The 16,696-nt window shown below is 38.0% G+C and overlaps 1 protein-coding gene across 4 annotated transcripts in view; it reads left to right on the forward strand.

The window, feature by feature from the left end:
- SOBP (sine oculis binding protein homolog) overlaps positions 1-16,696 on the forward strand; it is a 162,212-nt gene that overhangs the window by 22,473 nt on the left and 123,043 nt on the right. For 2 of the 4 annotated variants that reach the window (XR_014174459.1, XM_081942314.1), the window contains exons 2-4: positions 4,311-4,449; positions 13,029-13,214; positions 15,852-15,995. Coding sequence is in view for 2 of the 4 variants with exons in the window: in XM_081942314.1 (XP_081798440.1) it covers positions 4,311-4,449; positions 13,029-13,214; positions 15,852-15,995 (469 nt within the window). In the remaining 2 variants the exon portion in view is untranslated. Of the gene's footprint in view, positions 1-4,310; positions 4,450-13,028; positions 13,215-15,851; positions 15,996-16,696 lie in introns of those variants that run through there. The other 2 variants (XM_081942315.1, XM_081942316.1) reach the window with 2 other exon arrangements.

Raw genomic sequence — 16,696 nt, forward strand, 5'->3', positions numbered from 1 at the left:
AAAGCTGCCTTATCTTGGATTTACAAAAGGGATGTGATAATTAAATTGTTCCTGAAAGGAGACAAAGAGAAATTGATAAGAAATCATATTGTGGAACATTATTTGATGGGATTAAATATCAATAAAAATAAACAGAAGGAATTCAAAATGGATTTACTTGATTACGGTTAATATATATGTTGTGGTTTCTGATAGCCATTAATGGAATTTATTTTTAACCAGGGCTGAACAATGAGGCTTCAAATATGTATATAAATGGGGACAGATTTCTTTTGTTTGAAAAAAATGATGTTGGAATACAAAATAGTTTTATTAGATCAATGTAAAAATATAATGTTTTACTATTTCTGCCAGCTCCTAATAAACCATAAAGTTTTAAAATTTAAATTTTTATAAAGGATGATGTAAGTCAGGGGTGTCAAACTCATGTCGTCACAGCGGTGTCACATGACGTATCAGGACTTTCCCCCCTTCACTAAATCGGTGGTGGGCATGGCCAGCAGTGACGCATCCGGACCATAAGCCAGGAGATTGACAGCCCTGATATATTGGAAAAATGTATGATTTTTTAATTGAAATATTAGAGAAAGTGTTACGTTACTGAATTTATTCAGTGTTGCTTGGAGGGAGGAGGAAGTCATTCTTTATATATTTTTTTCCTTATATTTTCTATCACTTTGGACTTATATTTTTCTTTCCTTTATTTTTTTAATATTTTTCTTAGTTCATATCAATATTTTATCTTTGTATTAATAAAAATAAATAATACAATTATTACAAAAAATGACTATTTTTATCTATAGATTTAAAGATTGTGTTGTTAATAAAAGTTCAAATTGCCCCCAGCTGAGAGTTCAGCAAACAGACATTTTCTCTTTCAAGACTTTCGAACAGGTGGGAGGCCTTAGGCTATTAGAGAGCCAGGACTTAAGATGCAGAGAAGCAACAGCTGTTTTATCCATTCTATTATTCTGTGCTTTCAGGTTGGGTCTATAATATAACTTTCTGTATTAGAGGTAGTTCTTTTTTGGGATTTTTTAAATACTGAATTTCCTCTCTGAAAAGATTTGGGACAGTCTCTTTGAATGCTATTACTGGGCTTTGAGTCTGATTGATAGTTTGGTAGTGGTAAATTTGTTTACAAAAATGATTCACTTTGTTTCAGGTAAGGATTTTCAGTCTGAATCAGAAACCACCAAGTTGTTGATCAATAATGCACTTCAGCAGAAAAGTATGGCTAATCATCTGAATTTCAAATAGAGAAGTGCAATTACAGCATGTATTTGGAAAGCCTTGTTCCAATTACTGAATGTTAAGATCCATTTATTCTCTACTATTCATAATCTTTCTACTTTAGATTAATGCTTCATGTCAACTATCCACAGAACAAATTGGCCTAACTCTGGTTATATTTGTTTTTAACAAGTTACTGTAATTCATTCTTCTACTGACATATCACCATTTTAGGTTTCCTATGGCTTTTACCCCCACTGTTTAACTAAGGCTACCCCTTCTGTCCTAAAGGTTTTAAGTATTTATAAGAGATGCAGGTAGCACAACTACTTTTCAAAGTGCAGCTAGAATATGTCAAGACTTCTTACAAGTGTGCGGCTGATCATCAGTAGCGAAGTCCTATTGTTTGTTGGGATTGTCAAAGTTTCCATTAGTTTTTTTTTTGTCTTCCTTGTTCCCGTCCAAGAAATTGGATTCAAAGTTTATTGGTCCCTTTTCTGTAGAGAGTTGGATTAGCCCAGTGGTATTTTGCTTGCAATTGCCGGCCTTGATCAAAATATGGCTGTTGTTCCACTATTTCCTGCTAGTTTTGGAGTGCTTTCCATGGGCCTTGCACTCATTAACCATCCCCTTCCATCTGTCCATTTTTTGAGGAAGGAAGAATACAAATGAAAAGTATTTTGGATTCCCAAAACAGATGGGTAGATTAGAATATCTGATTCATTGATATCAAGAGTATTCTAAAACAGCCCAAATCCTAGAAATCAGTTGGCCATGATATATAGATTATATTTATATCTCATCTAAAGGAATACAATATATATAATGGCCAACTGATTTCTAGGATTTGGGCTGTTTTAGAATATACATACATACATACATACATACATACATACATACATACATATATATACATATACATACATACATACATACATACATACATACATACATATATATATATATATATATATACACCTTTATTTCCCTTTATTTATTTATCTCCCTAATAAATCTCCCTTTATTTATTTATCAGCACAAATACAACACACACACACAGACATATATATATCATATATGATTATATATATATATATATATATATATATATATATATATATATATATATATATATATATATAATTTGTTTTCTTAAAATGCCCACGCTTGAAGATGGCAGGTGAGATCCTGCCGAAACGTTGCAAAGACAATCTCAACCTTACACGGGAAAAGACCCGAATACAACAAAACCAGCACCTATCTATCTATCTATCTATCTATCTATCTATCTATCTATCTATCTATCTATCATCTATCTATCTATCTATCTTTTGGTGGTGCTCATTATAAATAAATGTTTATTTTATTAGGGCATATCATCCCATCCTCCTCCTCACTTAATTTCTCTTACCGGTAATTCTAATCATAATCTTATGTGGAGGGTTTTTTGGCAACTGTGAAAAATCCTGTATATACAACATTTTCAATAGAATACAATAGAATACAATAGAATACAATAGTAGAGTTGGAAGGGACCTTGGAGGTCTTCTAGTCCAACCCCCTGCCTAGGCAGGAAACCCTATACCGTTTCAGACAAATAGCTATCCAACATCTTCTTAAAGACTTCCAGTGTTGGGGCATATTTGATTGAAGCTTTTTAGGTTATATGTGAGTGGAAACGTGGTTACAAATAAGCATAAATGAGAAATTCAATAAGTAGTACCAAGTACTGTGTGGCGCTACATTTTCATTTACATTGTTGCATTATTATATAAAAAAAAAATTCAGCCTTGGGCCCTAATTACATAGATAGATGCTCCCACCCCCAATAATGTGCATTTTTGTGTGTGTGTGTGTGTATTTCAGACATAGATGCAAAACTCTAGATTATATAGAGAAAGTTATATATCATAGTAAAGTAATTTTCTGTCTTCTTCTATTTGGACCAATTGCAATCTTGTTTTAGGCTGAAGTAAAATACTGACATGACATGAGTTGTGCTTGTGGATAATCTCTGGTGGACCTGGGGTGGGCATGGAGTATCCATCCTGATCCTATTTGATGTCTGAAAGGCTTTCAGTACCATGATGGTGTCGTTCTGAACCAGCTAAGGAGGTTCTGAAACGGAGGCAGTGTTGTTCAGTCACTGTTGGTGTGAAGTGTTGGTAAAAGGGGGAGAAGTCCAGCCCAAGGCTCCTGCTTTCTGGGGTGCCACAGAGCCCAACTTTCTAATTACTAATTAGGCCATGATTTCATGATCGTACCATTTCAGTGTTGAAAGATCTATGTTAATTGCCAATTGCAGGTGGGAAGAAAGTGGGAATGTGCCTTTGTGCAAGTGGAAAGTTTACCTGAATAAAGGAACTATTTTTAGTTAGTAGAAAAGTGGGAAAATCTATTTGAAAGATAAAAAAGGTTTTGTAAAAATGGAAGACAAGCTAATATTGCAGAGCCTTACAATGTTTACCAAATAGAAAAGAAATGGCTGAGACTACTCAGGAAGAACAATATATGAGAGTGGGAATTAGTGGTTCCTAACAAAATCTGAAATATATCTGCATTATTTTCTATAACTATCTGCATTTCTATTTTATCAGATTTGGTTTAAATGAATCTTTGCTTGAAGTGATAGCTTCTGTACTAATTTGAATTGCTGTAATCTAGTAAGATTGATTGACTAGTGCCTTTGAAACAATTTCAGTTCTTCATTGCTTTCCTGGTGTTTTTTTAAACACTTTATAGAAGCACAGGATATAAAGTTTTATGAAAAAATATGTGTTAAATATATTGCTGACTATCAATTCATGTGCAGGGAATGATAAATAGTTCTCTTCCCTCTCATATTTTTCTTTAAATTACAAATTCATGCAGACCTGTCATAATTACATATGTCATTCAAAGATTTAAATGCTTTACATTCTTTGTATGTGACTTGATAAATGAACGTTAGCCTAGAGTAGGTGGGACAAAGCCGCTATTTCACGGTACAGTGCAAATAGATTTTGATTTATGTATTCATCTTTTGGTTCTAAATGATTATTGATTGCATAAATAAGTAGGTAATTCTTCTCTTTCAGAATTTTGCAGAAAACACTATGAATGAGCTCCTTGGCTGGTATGGTTATGATAAGGTTGAATTAAAAGATGGAGAAGATATTGAATTCAGGAATTACTCTACAGATGGGGAGAGCCGGCAGCACATTTCTGTTCTGAAAGGTAATGGCATTTAAGGTTCATTTATTCATGCTAAACAGGATTAGCCATAACAACTTCCCACATTCAGCTAGGTGGGATTCTACTTTAGAGTCTTAAAGATGGCCTCATATGTGCTCATGTTGGTGTCTTCTAGCACATAAAAGAAGGCACAAAGGAGAGTAATATGGGTCTGCAACACAACAGCAATTTTTCTTCCTTATATAACCAACTCCAAGACACTATAATTCCAGTGAAAAAACCACCAGAAAAAGCCAACACGTTTCTATTTTCTTCCTCAGAGGGAAAAAAACAAACTAGTTGTGCCTAAACTTTTACTAGAAACCTGCAACCTCATCTTTAAAAAAAAAACTTAACTTAGATCAATGTAGTTAAATTGTCCATGTCAGAATACAGCAGTCAGAGGTCTGTTTAACACAGACTTTAGACCTAACATTCAGGTTTCCATCTGTAGATCAGAATCCTTTTCCTTCAGAGCTTTCTCTTCTGCACAGTAATACAATAGTTCATAACCCCACATTTTGATCAGCTCAATGTCTCATTTTTGTTGCAGCTTTCTATTCATATTTGGACTCGTCCATACTGGGGATGAAATACCATGCAGTAATTCTTACTAACATCTTGCAACTTCTCTGATGTTATATTATGTATTATTTTTATGAATAACTCAAGGCAGTTAATATACCTTATATTCCTTCTTCCTCCTGTTTTCCTCACAACAGTAACCCTGTGAAGTGGATTGGGTCAAGACAGAATTACTGGCCCAAAGCCATGCACTGCATTAAAACACAGTGTGATTTGTATAGTTTTGATTTAATGTGATGCATGAACCCACTTTTTGTAAACTAAGATACTATCACATGTTCGATCAATTATATTTAAAACAAGCCATTCCTTAATAATGCCATTTGATAATCTAATGTGTATGGATATAAACATGTTAGTGGAGAAAGTATAATTAAATTGTTTACTAATGTTCTCCTTTTCAAGTTTCATATGGTTTGTTCTGAGTTCAGAATATGAATAGCATTATGGTGCTGTTTTAATCATTCTGACAAAGTTCCAACCTTGAAATGACCTAATTCTTGCTCAATACTCAACGTGAACCCCTTTTGGAAGAATGGAAAAGTTTCTAGTAACACCTCAGGTAAGGTCAGAATAAACCAGTTTGACCTGAAACACTCCATCTTGCTAATAGTGTGATGGGTCAAGGAGGGCAAAGAGAAGAGGAAGAAATAATACTTGAAATAGACATACATAGGATATTAATTGGATTCAAGCATTGCACTAAGCCACAATATAAGTTGTTTAGTTTTGGCTGAGCACAATTAGTGCTTCTCCTTTGAATCCCACATTGTCCTAACATCTTAAATTGTAGAAGCAGAATCGAATTGAATTTCCTTTGAATGTTAGTTTGGATGTCTGGAATTTTGAGGGTGGTTATCTGGAAGAGTTTTAAGAAGAAAACTGTTTTGTTCTTCTTAATTCTTTGTGTTTATTTTTTATTTGAAATGCAAATGTTTACTTCTGGAAGAGATGGAGTGATTCATTTCCAATAACAGTTTAGAGTTGCATTTAATTATTGAATAATTTTCAGTGAGAGAGAAATGCATATCTTAATACTGGATAGAACAAGACAAAAAGTAATTTCTTTGTTTTATGTTGTTCCATTTAATCATGTCTGAATTATTGGGGGTTGCCTGGACAAATCTCTGCAGTTTTCTTGGCAAGAGTTTGAGAAGTGGTTTGCCATTGCTTCCTACCTAGAGTTGAGGGAATGTGACTGGCTCAAAGTCTTCCAACTGGCTTTGTGCTTAAGGTGGGGCTAGAAGTCACAGTGTCCTAGTTTCTAGCCTAATGCCTTAAATAATTTTAGGACATTGTCTAGTCATGAAATTAATTTCCTCTTTCTGACCCATTGAAACTGAAGCATTAATGGTAACTATTTTTGGAGTTCTTTAGAAGCTGCAATTCAAGGCTTTTGTGGGCTGTATGTCTTTAAGCCACAAACTTCTGTATATATTACATATATAATATTAATAAGTCTAGTTTTTCCCCTTTAAAACCATAGCCACTAATGGAGGAAGAAGATCAGGATAGGTAGAGAAGAAAGCTTAAATTGCTGCCATTTTTATTTTTTTTATTCGAACTACAGCAAGGGGGAGTTCTTTACTGTCTGTACATGTATAATTTCAATTATATTCCTGCTTTAATTATCATTGGCATCATCACCATCATTACCAAACATCTTGCCTGGAAAGTCTTCCTTGATCTTGATTTATAGATTATTTATTGATGCAGTTTCATTGTAATTGGCTGCAAATGTTTTGGTTTTTTTAAAAAAAATTGTGGCTATATAATAGAATTGGGGAAGGGAAAGAAAATATTTCAGTCTCCAGTGAATCCTTTGGAATAGTTAATATAGATCACAATCTAAAACAGTATGCTACCATTGTATTAGTTGATTTGTTCCTATCCTTTAAATTGTGTTCCCAAACTGGCTCAATGTTTGTGCAACTGTAAGACTATGGGTAATCAGGAGAGTGGTGGCTCAGTGGTTAAGACTCTGATCTTGTCAATCAGAAAGGTTGGCAGTTCAGCGGTTCGAATCCCTAGCACTGTGTAATGGAGTGAACTCCCATTACTTGTCCCAGCTTCTGCCAACCTAGCAGTTTGAAAGCTTGTAAAAATGCAAGTAGAAAAATAGGAACCACCTTTGGTGGGAAGGTAACAGCATTCCATGTGCTTTCGGCGTTTAGTCACGCCAGCCACATGACCATGGAGACATCTTCAGACAGTGCTAGCTCTTCGGCTTTGAAATAGAGATGAGCACTGCCCCCTAGAGTCGGGAATGACTAGCACATATGTGCGAGGGGAACCTTTACTTTTACCTTAATACTATGGGTAAGCTAAGAGGCATTGATTACAGGCAAAGTTTCCTCCTATAGCAAATCTGATGTCCTTATGCACTAGGAGTCTTACTGGCATATCTAGTTGGGGAAGGAGGAAATGGCAGTTTGAAAGAAATGGGGTGAGGGATCCCCATTTCATGACCTCATGGATCCTGTTCCATGACCTCCTGTATATACAGCATAACAATTTCGTATGCAGCAATTGAAATATAAATAATATTAAAAGGACTTAAATATAACATTCATATTTTCTCATTTACATTGTTGAGGAGTCTCAGTGAAACAGTGACAGATGTGGAAAGGATGAGTCCATAGGTCTGTATTCCTAGTCTCCTGTGCCTCTAGCTAGGATGTTACTTTCCTTAGTCAGAGCAATAGTCTTACACTTTAAAGTGACTTATTAACTTTTCCTTTTTTGTTACTAAGGAGTTTGGAAAATCTTGTCAGGGCCACTTAATTATTGGCAAGCCAAAAATTAACTTTTTTCAAGCCAGAAACAATGCCATTAACCCAACCAAGTCACCTGGTCCAACATTTTCCCTGACCCAGAATACAATGGAATAGGCAGTTTTTGGCACCAATATCAAAAGCAATATATCCATTTCCCATTAGCAAATGAGGCAATTTCTGTGAAAAAGGTGATTCCCTCTTAGTGTTTGTAAACATTAACATTTGTCATATTCTCTTTTTCTTTTTTTGTGGCAGGAAATCTCCAAAATTCTGTCTGCCTTTGTTGTGGCAAGATATCACTGACATATGAAATGAAGAACTTCTTGAAATCTTTGTTACTTTCTGAATTCCTAGTTTATGTTTCCATCATTTGAATTCAATATATTTTTCCTTGAATTGCTTGCCCATTCTCTTTGAATTGAATAATGTGCTAAATTCAAATACTGTATGTTATTGTTTCATATATAATTGTTAATATTACTTACTTGCCCTTTTATTTTTAGTGTAAAATATTGTATTGATTGGTTATTATTTATGCAGTATATTTTAAGTGTGAAACAAATAATATTATAATCTTCTGGAGAATTGAGGCTAAAGGAGAACTTAGTTCATAAAATTTGAAAGGAGAATCAGGTAAATTATTTTTGCTTTCAATGCTTTCCATTTTTGGTTCCTGTATTGATAGCAATGCAACATCAAATAGGATTCTGCATTACTGTGATCAAATTATCATGCAAAATATTATTATAAATCCTACCATGGTCATCTAAAACTTTAGTAGATTGGTCGAAGGAATGAGGCGATACCACCAAGATAGGGAGGCAGCCTTTAAAGTCCCCCTACTCCACCCTCACAGAGTAACAGCCCAGGGTGGGAATTAGAGTCCCCTGGTAGTCCTTTAACGTTGTGTCTGGCAGTGACAGCTGGCCACGAGGAACCGCGGGGCAGAGCTGGGAGAAGGTGGCCCAAGATAGGAGGGAGCGGGAAGACCCAGAGTCGACCTCCATGGTGCAGGGCGACCCTTCCAACAGGAGGGAGACTGTCACTTTCTTGGAGCTGGCAGAAGCTTGGCTAACCGACTCTGCAGGGGTGGCAGGGACACTCCAGTCAATGGCAAAGCAGTCATCTCTGCTGGGCTGCTGGCGGCAGGGCTGCAAAGGGCGTGGCTGCGCCTGCTGGTCAAAAGCTTGTGCGGAAGACACTAGGAGATGAGGCAGTGTCAGAGAAGCCCGGCATACCTGCACCAGGTGGCCCTTCTTATTGCATCTGCGACACACGGAAGCCTTGAAAGGGCAGTTGGGGCAGGCATGGTTGCCTCCGCATCCAAGGCAAGTGGTCAGCGCTTGATGGGCTGGCTGCTGTGCCTGGCGCCTGGGCACTGCCCGTAGGCAGGCTACCTGGTCGACTTCATCGGGCTCGTCCAAAGCACGAACTCGTCGATTAGATTTGCGCAGTTGGGCGGAGGTGGCAGCTGGTATTTGAACATTTCCGCTGTGGACTGTTCTGATAGTTCAGCGGCTCTGGCCTCTTCCACTGCTTGTTGGAAAGTGATCTCTGCCTGGGCTAGAAGCCGGCGCTTCAGGCGGGGATCCCTGACGCCACGCACAAACTGCTCCACTAGCGAGTCATCTATATCGATGAACTCGCATTGGATTGCAGCGGTCCTCAGGGATTGGAGGAACTGGCTGACCGATTCTGCCTCTTTCTGGACGCATTGGTGTAATGCGTAGCGCCTGGCAATCTGTGAGGGTGTCGGTGCATAGTCATTTTTAAGTGGCAATCAGGGTGTCCCAGTCAAGCGAGTGGACCAGCAAAGGTGCGCCTAGAGCCCTGGCAGAATTGAACATGGCCGGACCACAACAGCTCAGAAAGAAACTGCATTTTTGGTCCGCAGGCAGGTTGCAGTTCCCGTTTGCGATTAAAAAACACTCGAACCGCTCCAGGAACCCAGCCCACAATTCACTGGCCGTTCCAAAGGGAGTGAAGGGCGGCAAGGACACCATGGCAGCATTGCGTGAGGGAACGAAAGAAAAAAAAATTATGAGGAAATTGTCCACGTCTGTTGCTTCGCTCCTAGGTTATTGTCCGTGGCCTCAGTATCCCACCCTCGTCGCCAGTTTAGTAGATTGGTCGAAGGAATGAGGCGAGGCACTTCTGAGGGAACGCAAATGGTTTATTGGCAACAAGACAGTAATCAGAACTATGTACAGCAACTTCAGCACCCTCCCTGCTTGACAGCTATTTATACGGAGCTGTCAAGCAGGGCAGCCAATGAGAACGGCCCGAACAGCCCGCGCTCAGCCAAGCCGTGTCTTAGCCAATCAGGCACGGCTTGGCTGTTGCCGGCTGTCAGGTCGTATGTTGAGGATATAACAAAAACATCCTAAATTTATCTTTATAGGAGAGAATGTTCTAGCCTATAGATCACATCACCAATCTTTTCAATCATATTTTCCCAACATACCTACATAGAGATACAGCTGAGGATCTTTTAAGCAGCTGCATGAGACTTGCAAAAGATGTAACTGTTTTAATCAGTTGAGGGCTGATGCTTTAGCTTGCATTAACACACTCTTGAATTATGTACACTCCAGATAATTAAACCCTGATCTCAGATCACCATGTATGATAAACCACATTTACCCTTCACTGAAAACGGAATGTATAATTGCTCTGCTTTATTTCTCAACTGGTATTGCTGTGTTCTAAGTTGCAACCTATGATCCTAGAACAATTATTTTTCCACTAGCCACTTGCCTCGTCTTAAAATATAGTTGTTCATACTGGCATCTCAGTCCTTAAAAATATTACCAACCGCTTTGGCAGCTACTATGAGCAAATTCTATGATTGATCATAGAGCGCGTTTAATATATCTTCCAGTTCAACTGCCAAAACTACCAGTTCTGAGAAGAGTCTGTGCTGGATTTCTGTAGAGTCCTATTTTAGCACTTGAAAAATATTATAATTAGCAATGAGATTATGTACGGATGGGGAAATAGAGAAAAGATTGTTCATTGTGTGTTTCTGTTAATAGTGGAGAGACAGTATTGTGAGTGACAATTAAAGCTTCCTTCCAGAAATTTTTATGTGGAGTTTGAATGGAGTGTGTGTGTGTGTGTGTATTACATGGGTGTGCATGTGTAATATTATGCTGAGTTTTCCTTCATACGGAATGGGATGATCTTTCATCTGTTTGGAACAGTGGGGCAAATTTGGGTTTTCAAGTACATATATGAGTATATGAATGGATGTTGGTTTGTGCATGCTTTTTCAACAATATATTCAGAATGCTCACTAGCTCATCAGGAACACTTTTTAAAAATTGGTAATAGAAATTTATTGAGATTCCAATAGGGACTACAAAAATGTACATAAATACTGCTTAGAATTTTTTATGCTGTCATCCATAATTTTTATACTCTTGTTCTGATAGCCTTATTATATTAGGAGTATAACCTGTTTATTTATTTATTTATTATAGGCCAGCAGTGTAACATTTTGGTTGCATTACAGAATGTAACCAAAATATTACATTTCTGGTCTACCAATGTAATGTGGTAGATCAGAAATGTACGCATCGAATATGATACTCAGATGTATAGCATCTACATCTGCTGACTTGTTTCTTTTCACATTGTCATTAAGATATAAAGCTCATCTTGTCATTCACATGTCATTAAGATCATTAAAGTGTAAAACTCATCTTGTCCCTATTTCCCACAGTTCATCTGACTCACCTTTGTGGAAACATCAGGTCAGATATCAGACATTTCTGTGTCTTCCTCAGTGAACATTTTCTGCTTATCTTGCTTTAATTCTGCTTTATATATCTTTACCTCAGTCATCTCTGCACCCAGCTTTTTTGCTTTTGATATATTTGTAAATTATTGATCTTAACGCTGAACAGTAAGCTGCCCAGAATCTTTTCCAAGGATTTGTTTTTATAAATTTGGGTGGCTTTAGTTCTCCCCATTAGAGCAAGTCTTCTCTAATAGTTTTTTTTTGGACACATCTCATTATACATGTGTATAGGTTGCACTTCTCCTTCCCTACAGTAGGCATTTTCTCTGAGCCATTATTGTAGTTTTGAATAAACTCCAAGCATCCTGGGTTTTTTTCTTCCTTTTTACATTCCTCTACTGTCAAATAAATTCTTTAGTTTAGCAAAATATGACTGTCCTAGACTTCTTATAGAAGTATCTTCCTTCTCTAAATATTAGGCTATGTTCTCTTTAATATTAGAGAATCAAATACATGTCACTTCCAAGATGTTTAATTTTAATAAAGCGACAAAATCAGAGATTTTATAAACAGCAGTGTTTTTCATCCTGATTAATTTATGACATATGGACTTCAACTCCCAGAATTCCCTAGCCAGCATGGCCATTGCTAAGAATTTTAGGAACTGAAGCCCACACATCACAAGGTCACCCAAGTTGGGAAATGCTGATTCCTGCTTTACAGTATTTAATCACTGCTGACTGGAGGAATCAAGTTAAGAGGCTTGAAAAATGCAGTAGTATACTTGCTAAGTCATTAAAACAAATCTCTTAGTATTTGGTTGACTTTTCTATGTGAATACAAATAAAAGTTGAATAATTGTTTTCCTTTATTGATGCTTGTCAGCTGTCTTGGTAAATATTTATTATTATGTTACAATAGGCATATTTCATATTAGTCAGATACATTTTGCAGTTATTATGAAGACACATAACTGAAGTTATATACTTCAGTTACATGTCTTGACAATATGTAGATACTGAATGTATCCACACATATCTTAAATTGTTGTAAAAAGAGCACCTACATTTTAATGCAGTATTTAAATGAGAAATAATATCTACATAATATTATTATAAAATGTTGACCTCGTCCCATTTGGCTTTGTAACTTCACTCTGAAAGAATTGGGCAAGATTAATGATGTTTAGGATTGTGTTTAGATGCTATGACTTTTAAAACGTCTGATTATAGTCTGTATGCAATCTGAGTTATGCATCCTATTGTATTTGAGCATTTTATTACTAAGTGCAGTTTTGGAAAGATTACTGATATATTAAACTACAAATTGGGTTTATCCTGGAAACCTGACATAGTTAGTTTTGGCTAAATAAGAGTACATTAAATGCTCAATTGTTAACCAAGTTGGCAAACAATAAATATACCATATCTGATCGAAAGCTGTAATATATTTTAAAATTAATTATTTTTCCTTTACAGAAAATTCTTTGCCAAAAACGAAATTACCTGAAGACAGTGTTATGTCACCGTACAATATAAACACAAACTATCCAGGGCTTACCACAGGAAATGGGATCTCAGATTCACCAGCAGGATCAAAGGAACATGGCAATGTACCCATTATTGTACCATTAATTCCACCACCTTTTATCAAGCCACCAGCAGGTAAATAATTTATTTTGTAATCTTTTGCTCTTCTTAGATCATGTTCTTAAATGTTTTAAAGTTACAAACTAAAAAGTTCAGGAGTACAGGTAGTCCTCGACTTATGACCACAACAGAACCCAAAATTGTATTGCTAAGCAAGGCAGTTGTTAAGCGAGTCACAGCCTATTTTACAACCTTTTTGCCATGGTTGTTAAGCAAACCACTGCAGTTAAGTGAATCATGTGGTTTTTCAGCAAATCTGGCTTCCCCCATTAATTTGCTCGTCAGAAGCTCCCTAAGAAGGTCACAAATTACAATCCTAGGATCCTGGGATGCTGCAACCATCGTAAATATTTGCCAAACGCTTAATTTTTTTATGATGCGTCTATGGGGATGCTGCAATGGTCTTAAGTGTGAGAACTGTTCATAAGTCACTTTTTTCAGTGCAATTATAAATCTGAACATCAGAAAATGAATGGCTGTCAGTTGAGGACTGCCTGTAGAATATTTCAAACTCATCGTTATTAGAATTTGCTTTTGGAAAGTACTAAACTGCCCTCAGAAAGGGATGGTTAGGTGAACATCATGGGGAGGAGAATTAGAATGTTCTGGAGTGGTTCCATTCTTTAATCAGTGAGTTTTGCATATGCCTAATAGCAAGAGATTTCAGTACAGACTGAGAGCTCCAAGTGGGATCATGTGATCATGGAGAGAGGCCCCTAATGGTCAGAATTTTAAATCAGTGTCGTATGTAGCCCTGGGAGTCTATTGTAACTTTGAATAGTCACTAAGTTGACGACTGCCTGTACTTACGAAGTCAGAAGAATACTTTTCTTTAGAACAGGGGTGGACAATGTGACCTTCAATGTTTTTCGATCACAACTGCTATGATCTACCATGCTGGCTTGTTCTAAAGAGAGATGGGTTTTTTTTTCACTGCTATAGTAACAATGTTGGGTTAAGTCTGCAGATTTATTTAAGGGTACAAGTAGACCTATTGCAATATCAATATTTAACAAAAAGATTTTTAAAGTTTTGTGAAATAATTTAAGAACCATATATAGCTGCAGTCTTTTAGGCCGATGGTCCCCAACCTTTCCGGCTCTGTGGACTGGCGGCGGCAATTGCAGCAATGGGGAGAGAGGATGGCGCAAACCATCCTCTCTCCCCATTGCTGCAATTGCCACCGCCACTTGTGCAAATGCAGCCTTGTGTGCTCACCCACGGCTTGTGTGACCCAGTTACCAACAGGTTGCAGCCCAGGACCAGGTTCCAGTCTTGGGGTTGGGGACCTCTGTTTTAGGTTATAATAAAATTCAATCTGATCTTAAGATTCAGACTTCTGACCAGAACAGTGATGGCAAACCTTTTCGGCAGCAAGTTCTGAAAAGGGAGCACGTGCGCATACGCATGGCACCAAGTGCTAAAAAAAGGAGCACTTCACAAAGGAGCGCTCATCTGGCCCGTGACCAGGAAGAGGAGCTGCCTAGGGGCCGTGAATGCAAAATGAAATTCCAGTTTCCGGTGCACTCATGGCCTCAGCCAGCAAGTCTTCCAGTTACTGCCACACATGCGCAACTGCTGGCCGGAGCACATGCTCATGCCAGAAAATGGAAGACCTGCTCTTCCAGTTTCTGGCACTTCCACACGCACAGAGGCCAGCTGATCATTGCATGTGCAGGCGAGCCACAAACTCAAAAGAGGAATGGGCAACGCCATGCGTGCCAGGCGACATGGGTCCGTGTGCCACTTCAGGCATGCGTGCCATAGGGACTAGAACATTGTTCCTAAAGTGTTTGCCATCACACCTCCATTTGGTGTAATCTTGATGTACATACTACCCCTAAAAAATCCAGAATGAATAAAATGAACAATGAGAACAATACAGGTAGCCTTCACATAAGAACCACAATAGGGACCATCAACTCTGTTGCTAAGTGATGTTGTTGTTGTTGTTGTTGTTGTGCAAAATGACATGACTCTGCTGGACTTATTATCTCATTTGTCCTGCAGTTGTTAAACAAATCACCCATGGTTGTTAAGTAAGACATCATGTAACCGCAACTTGCAATTTTACTGCCACCTTCTCCATTGACTTTGCTTGTCGGAATCCAGCTGTGAAACATGCAAATGGCTATCATATAATCACGGAACACTACAAGAGTCCTAAATGCCTACTGGTTGTGAAGTGCTTTGAATCTTAATCACATCACAGTGGGTGTGCTGTGACATAATTGTGAGAACAAGTTATAAACTTACTTGTTCAGCATTATCTTAACTATGAATGGTTGCTAAACAAGGCAGTTGTTACCCGTATAATGAAACTTGGGGAAAGGTGGATTATTGCAGCAATAAACAATGTAACAAAAAGGGTTCTTCAAATGTCCCCTGGACTTTGTCTGCTTCTCAAAGGGAGCTATACATCATAATTTGAGAATATTTGGTCTAGAAGGGCTGGATTTAAAATTACTGGTTCAAAGAATATATGAATGTGGGCAACCCAGGTTTGTTTTGTTGTACAGGTAGACCTTGACTGACAACTATTAGTTCAGTGATTGTTCGAAATTATGACAGTGCTTGAACAAAACTTATGACCAGTCCCTGAAGTTAGGCCTGTTCCAGCACCCCTGTGATCATATGATCTTGATCTTACAGAATACAGAATAATAGAGTTGGAAGAGACCTTGGACTGGAGGTCTTTTAGTTCAACCCCCTGCTCAAGCTATACCAATTCAGACAAGTGGCTGTCCAGTCTCTTCTTAAAAGCGTCCAGTGATGAAGCACCCACAACTTCTGAAGGCAAGCCATTCTCACTGTTATAACATTTCTCCTTAGTTCTAGGTTGCTTCTTTCCTTGATCAGTTTCCATCCCTTATTTCTTCTCCTGCCTTCAGGTGCTTTGGAAAATAGGTTGACCTCCTTCTTCTTTCTGACAGCCCTTCAAATATTGGAACACTGCCATCACGTCACCCATGGCCCTTCTTTTGACTACACTAGACATACCCAATTCCTGTAACCATTCTTCATGTGTTTTAGTCCAGAGTTCTCCAACCTTTCCAGCTTTGTGGACTGGCGGGGGGCAAGGGGATGGTTTGCACAAGCAGCGGGCAATCACACATTCAACCTGCTACTCATGCAAATGGATATGTGCCTGTGCGATCTCGCCTGCCATTTCTGGTTCCAAAAGGGTCAAGGCTCAGGAGTGGACCACGGCCGGGGATTGGGAACCCCTGATTTAGTCTCTATGCCCCTAATCATCTTTGTTGCTCTTTTCTGCACTTTTCCCAAAGTCTCAATATCCTTTTCATATGTGGTGATCAAAACTTAATGCAGTTTTCCAGATATGGCCTTACTAAGGTTTTATAAAGTGATACTAATACTTCACATGAATCTTGACACTTGGCAACCCATTTATGACCAGTTGCCAAGCATTCTTAAACCACTTGATCACCATTTGTAACCTTCCGTGCCAGTTTGTCCAGAAAATCAATGGGGGAGCG

Source organism: Natrix helvetica (assembly GCF_964273705.1).
Source record: "Natrix helvetica genome assembly, chromosome: 2".
Classification (NCBI taxonomy): domain Eukaryota; kingdom Metazoa; phylum Chordata; class Lepidosauria; order Squamata; family Natricidae; genus Natrix; species Natrix helvetica.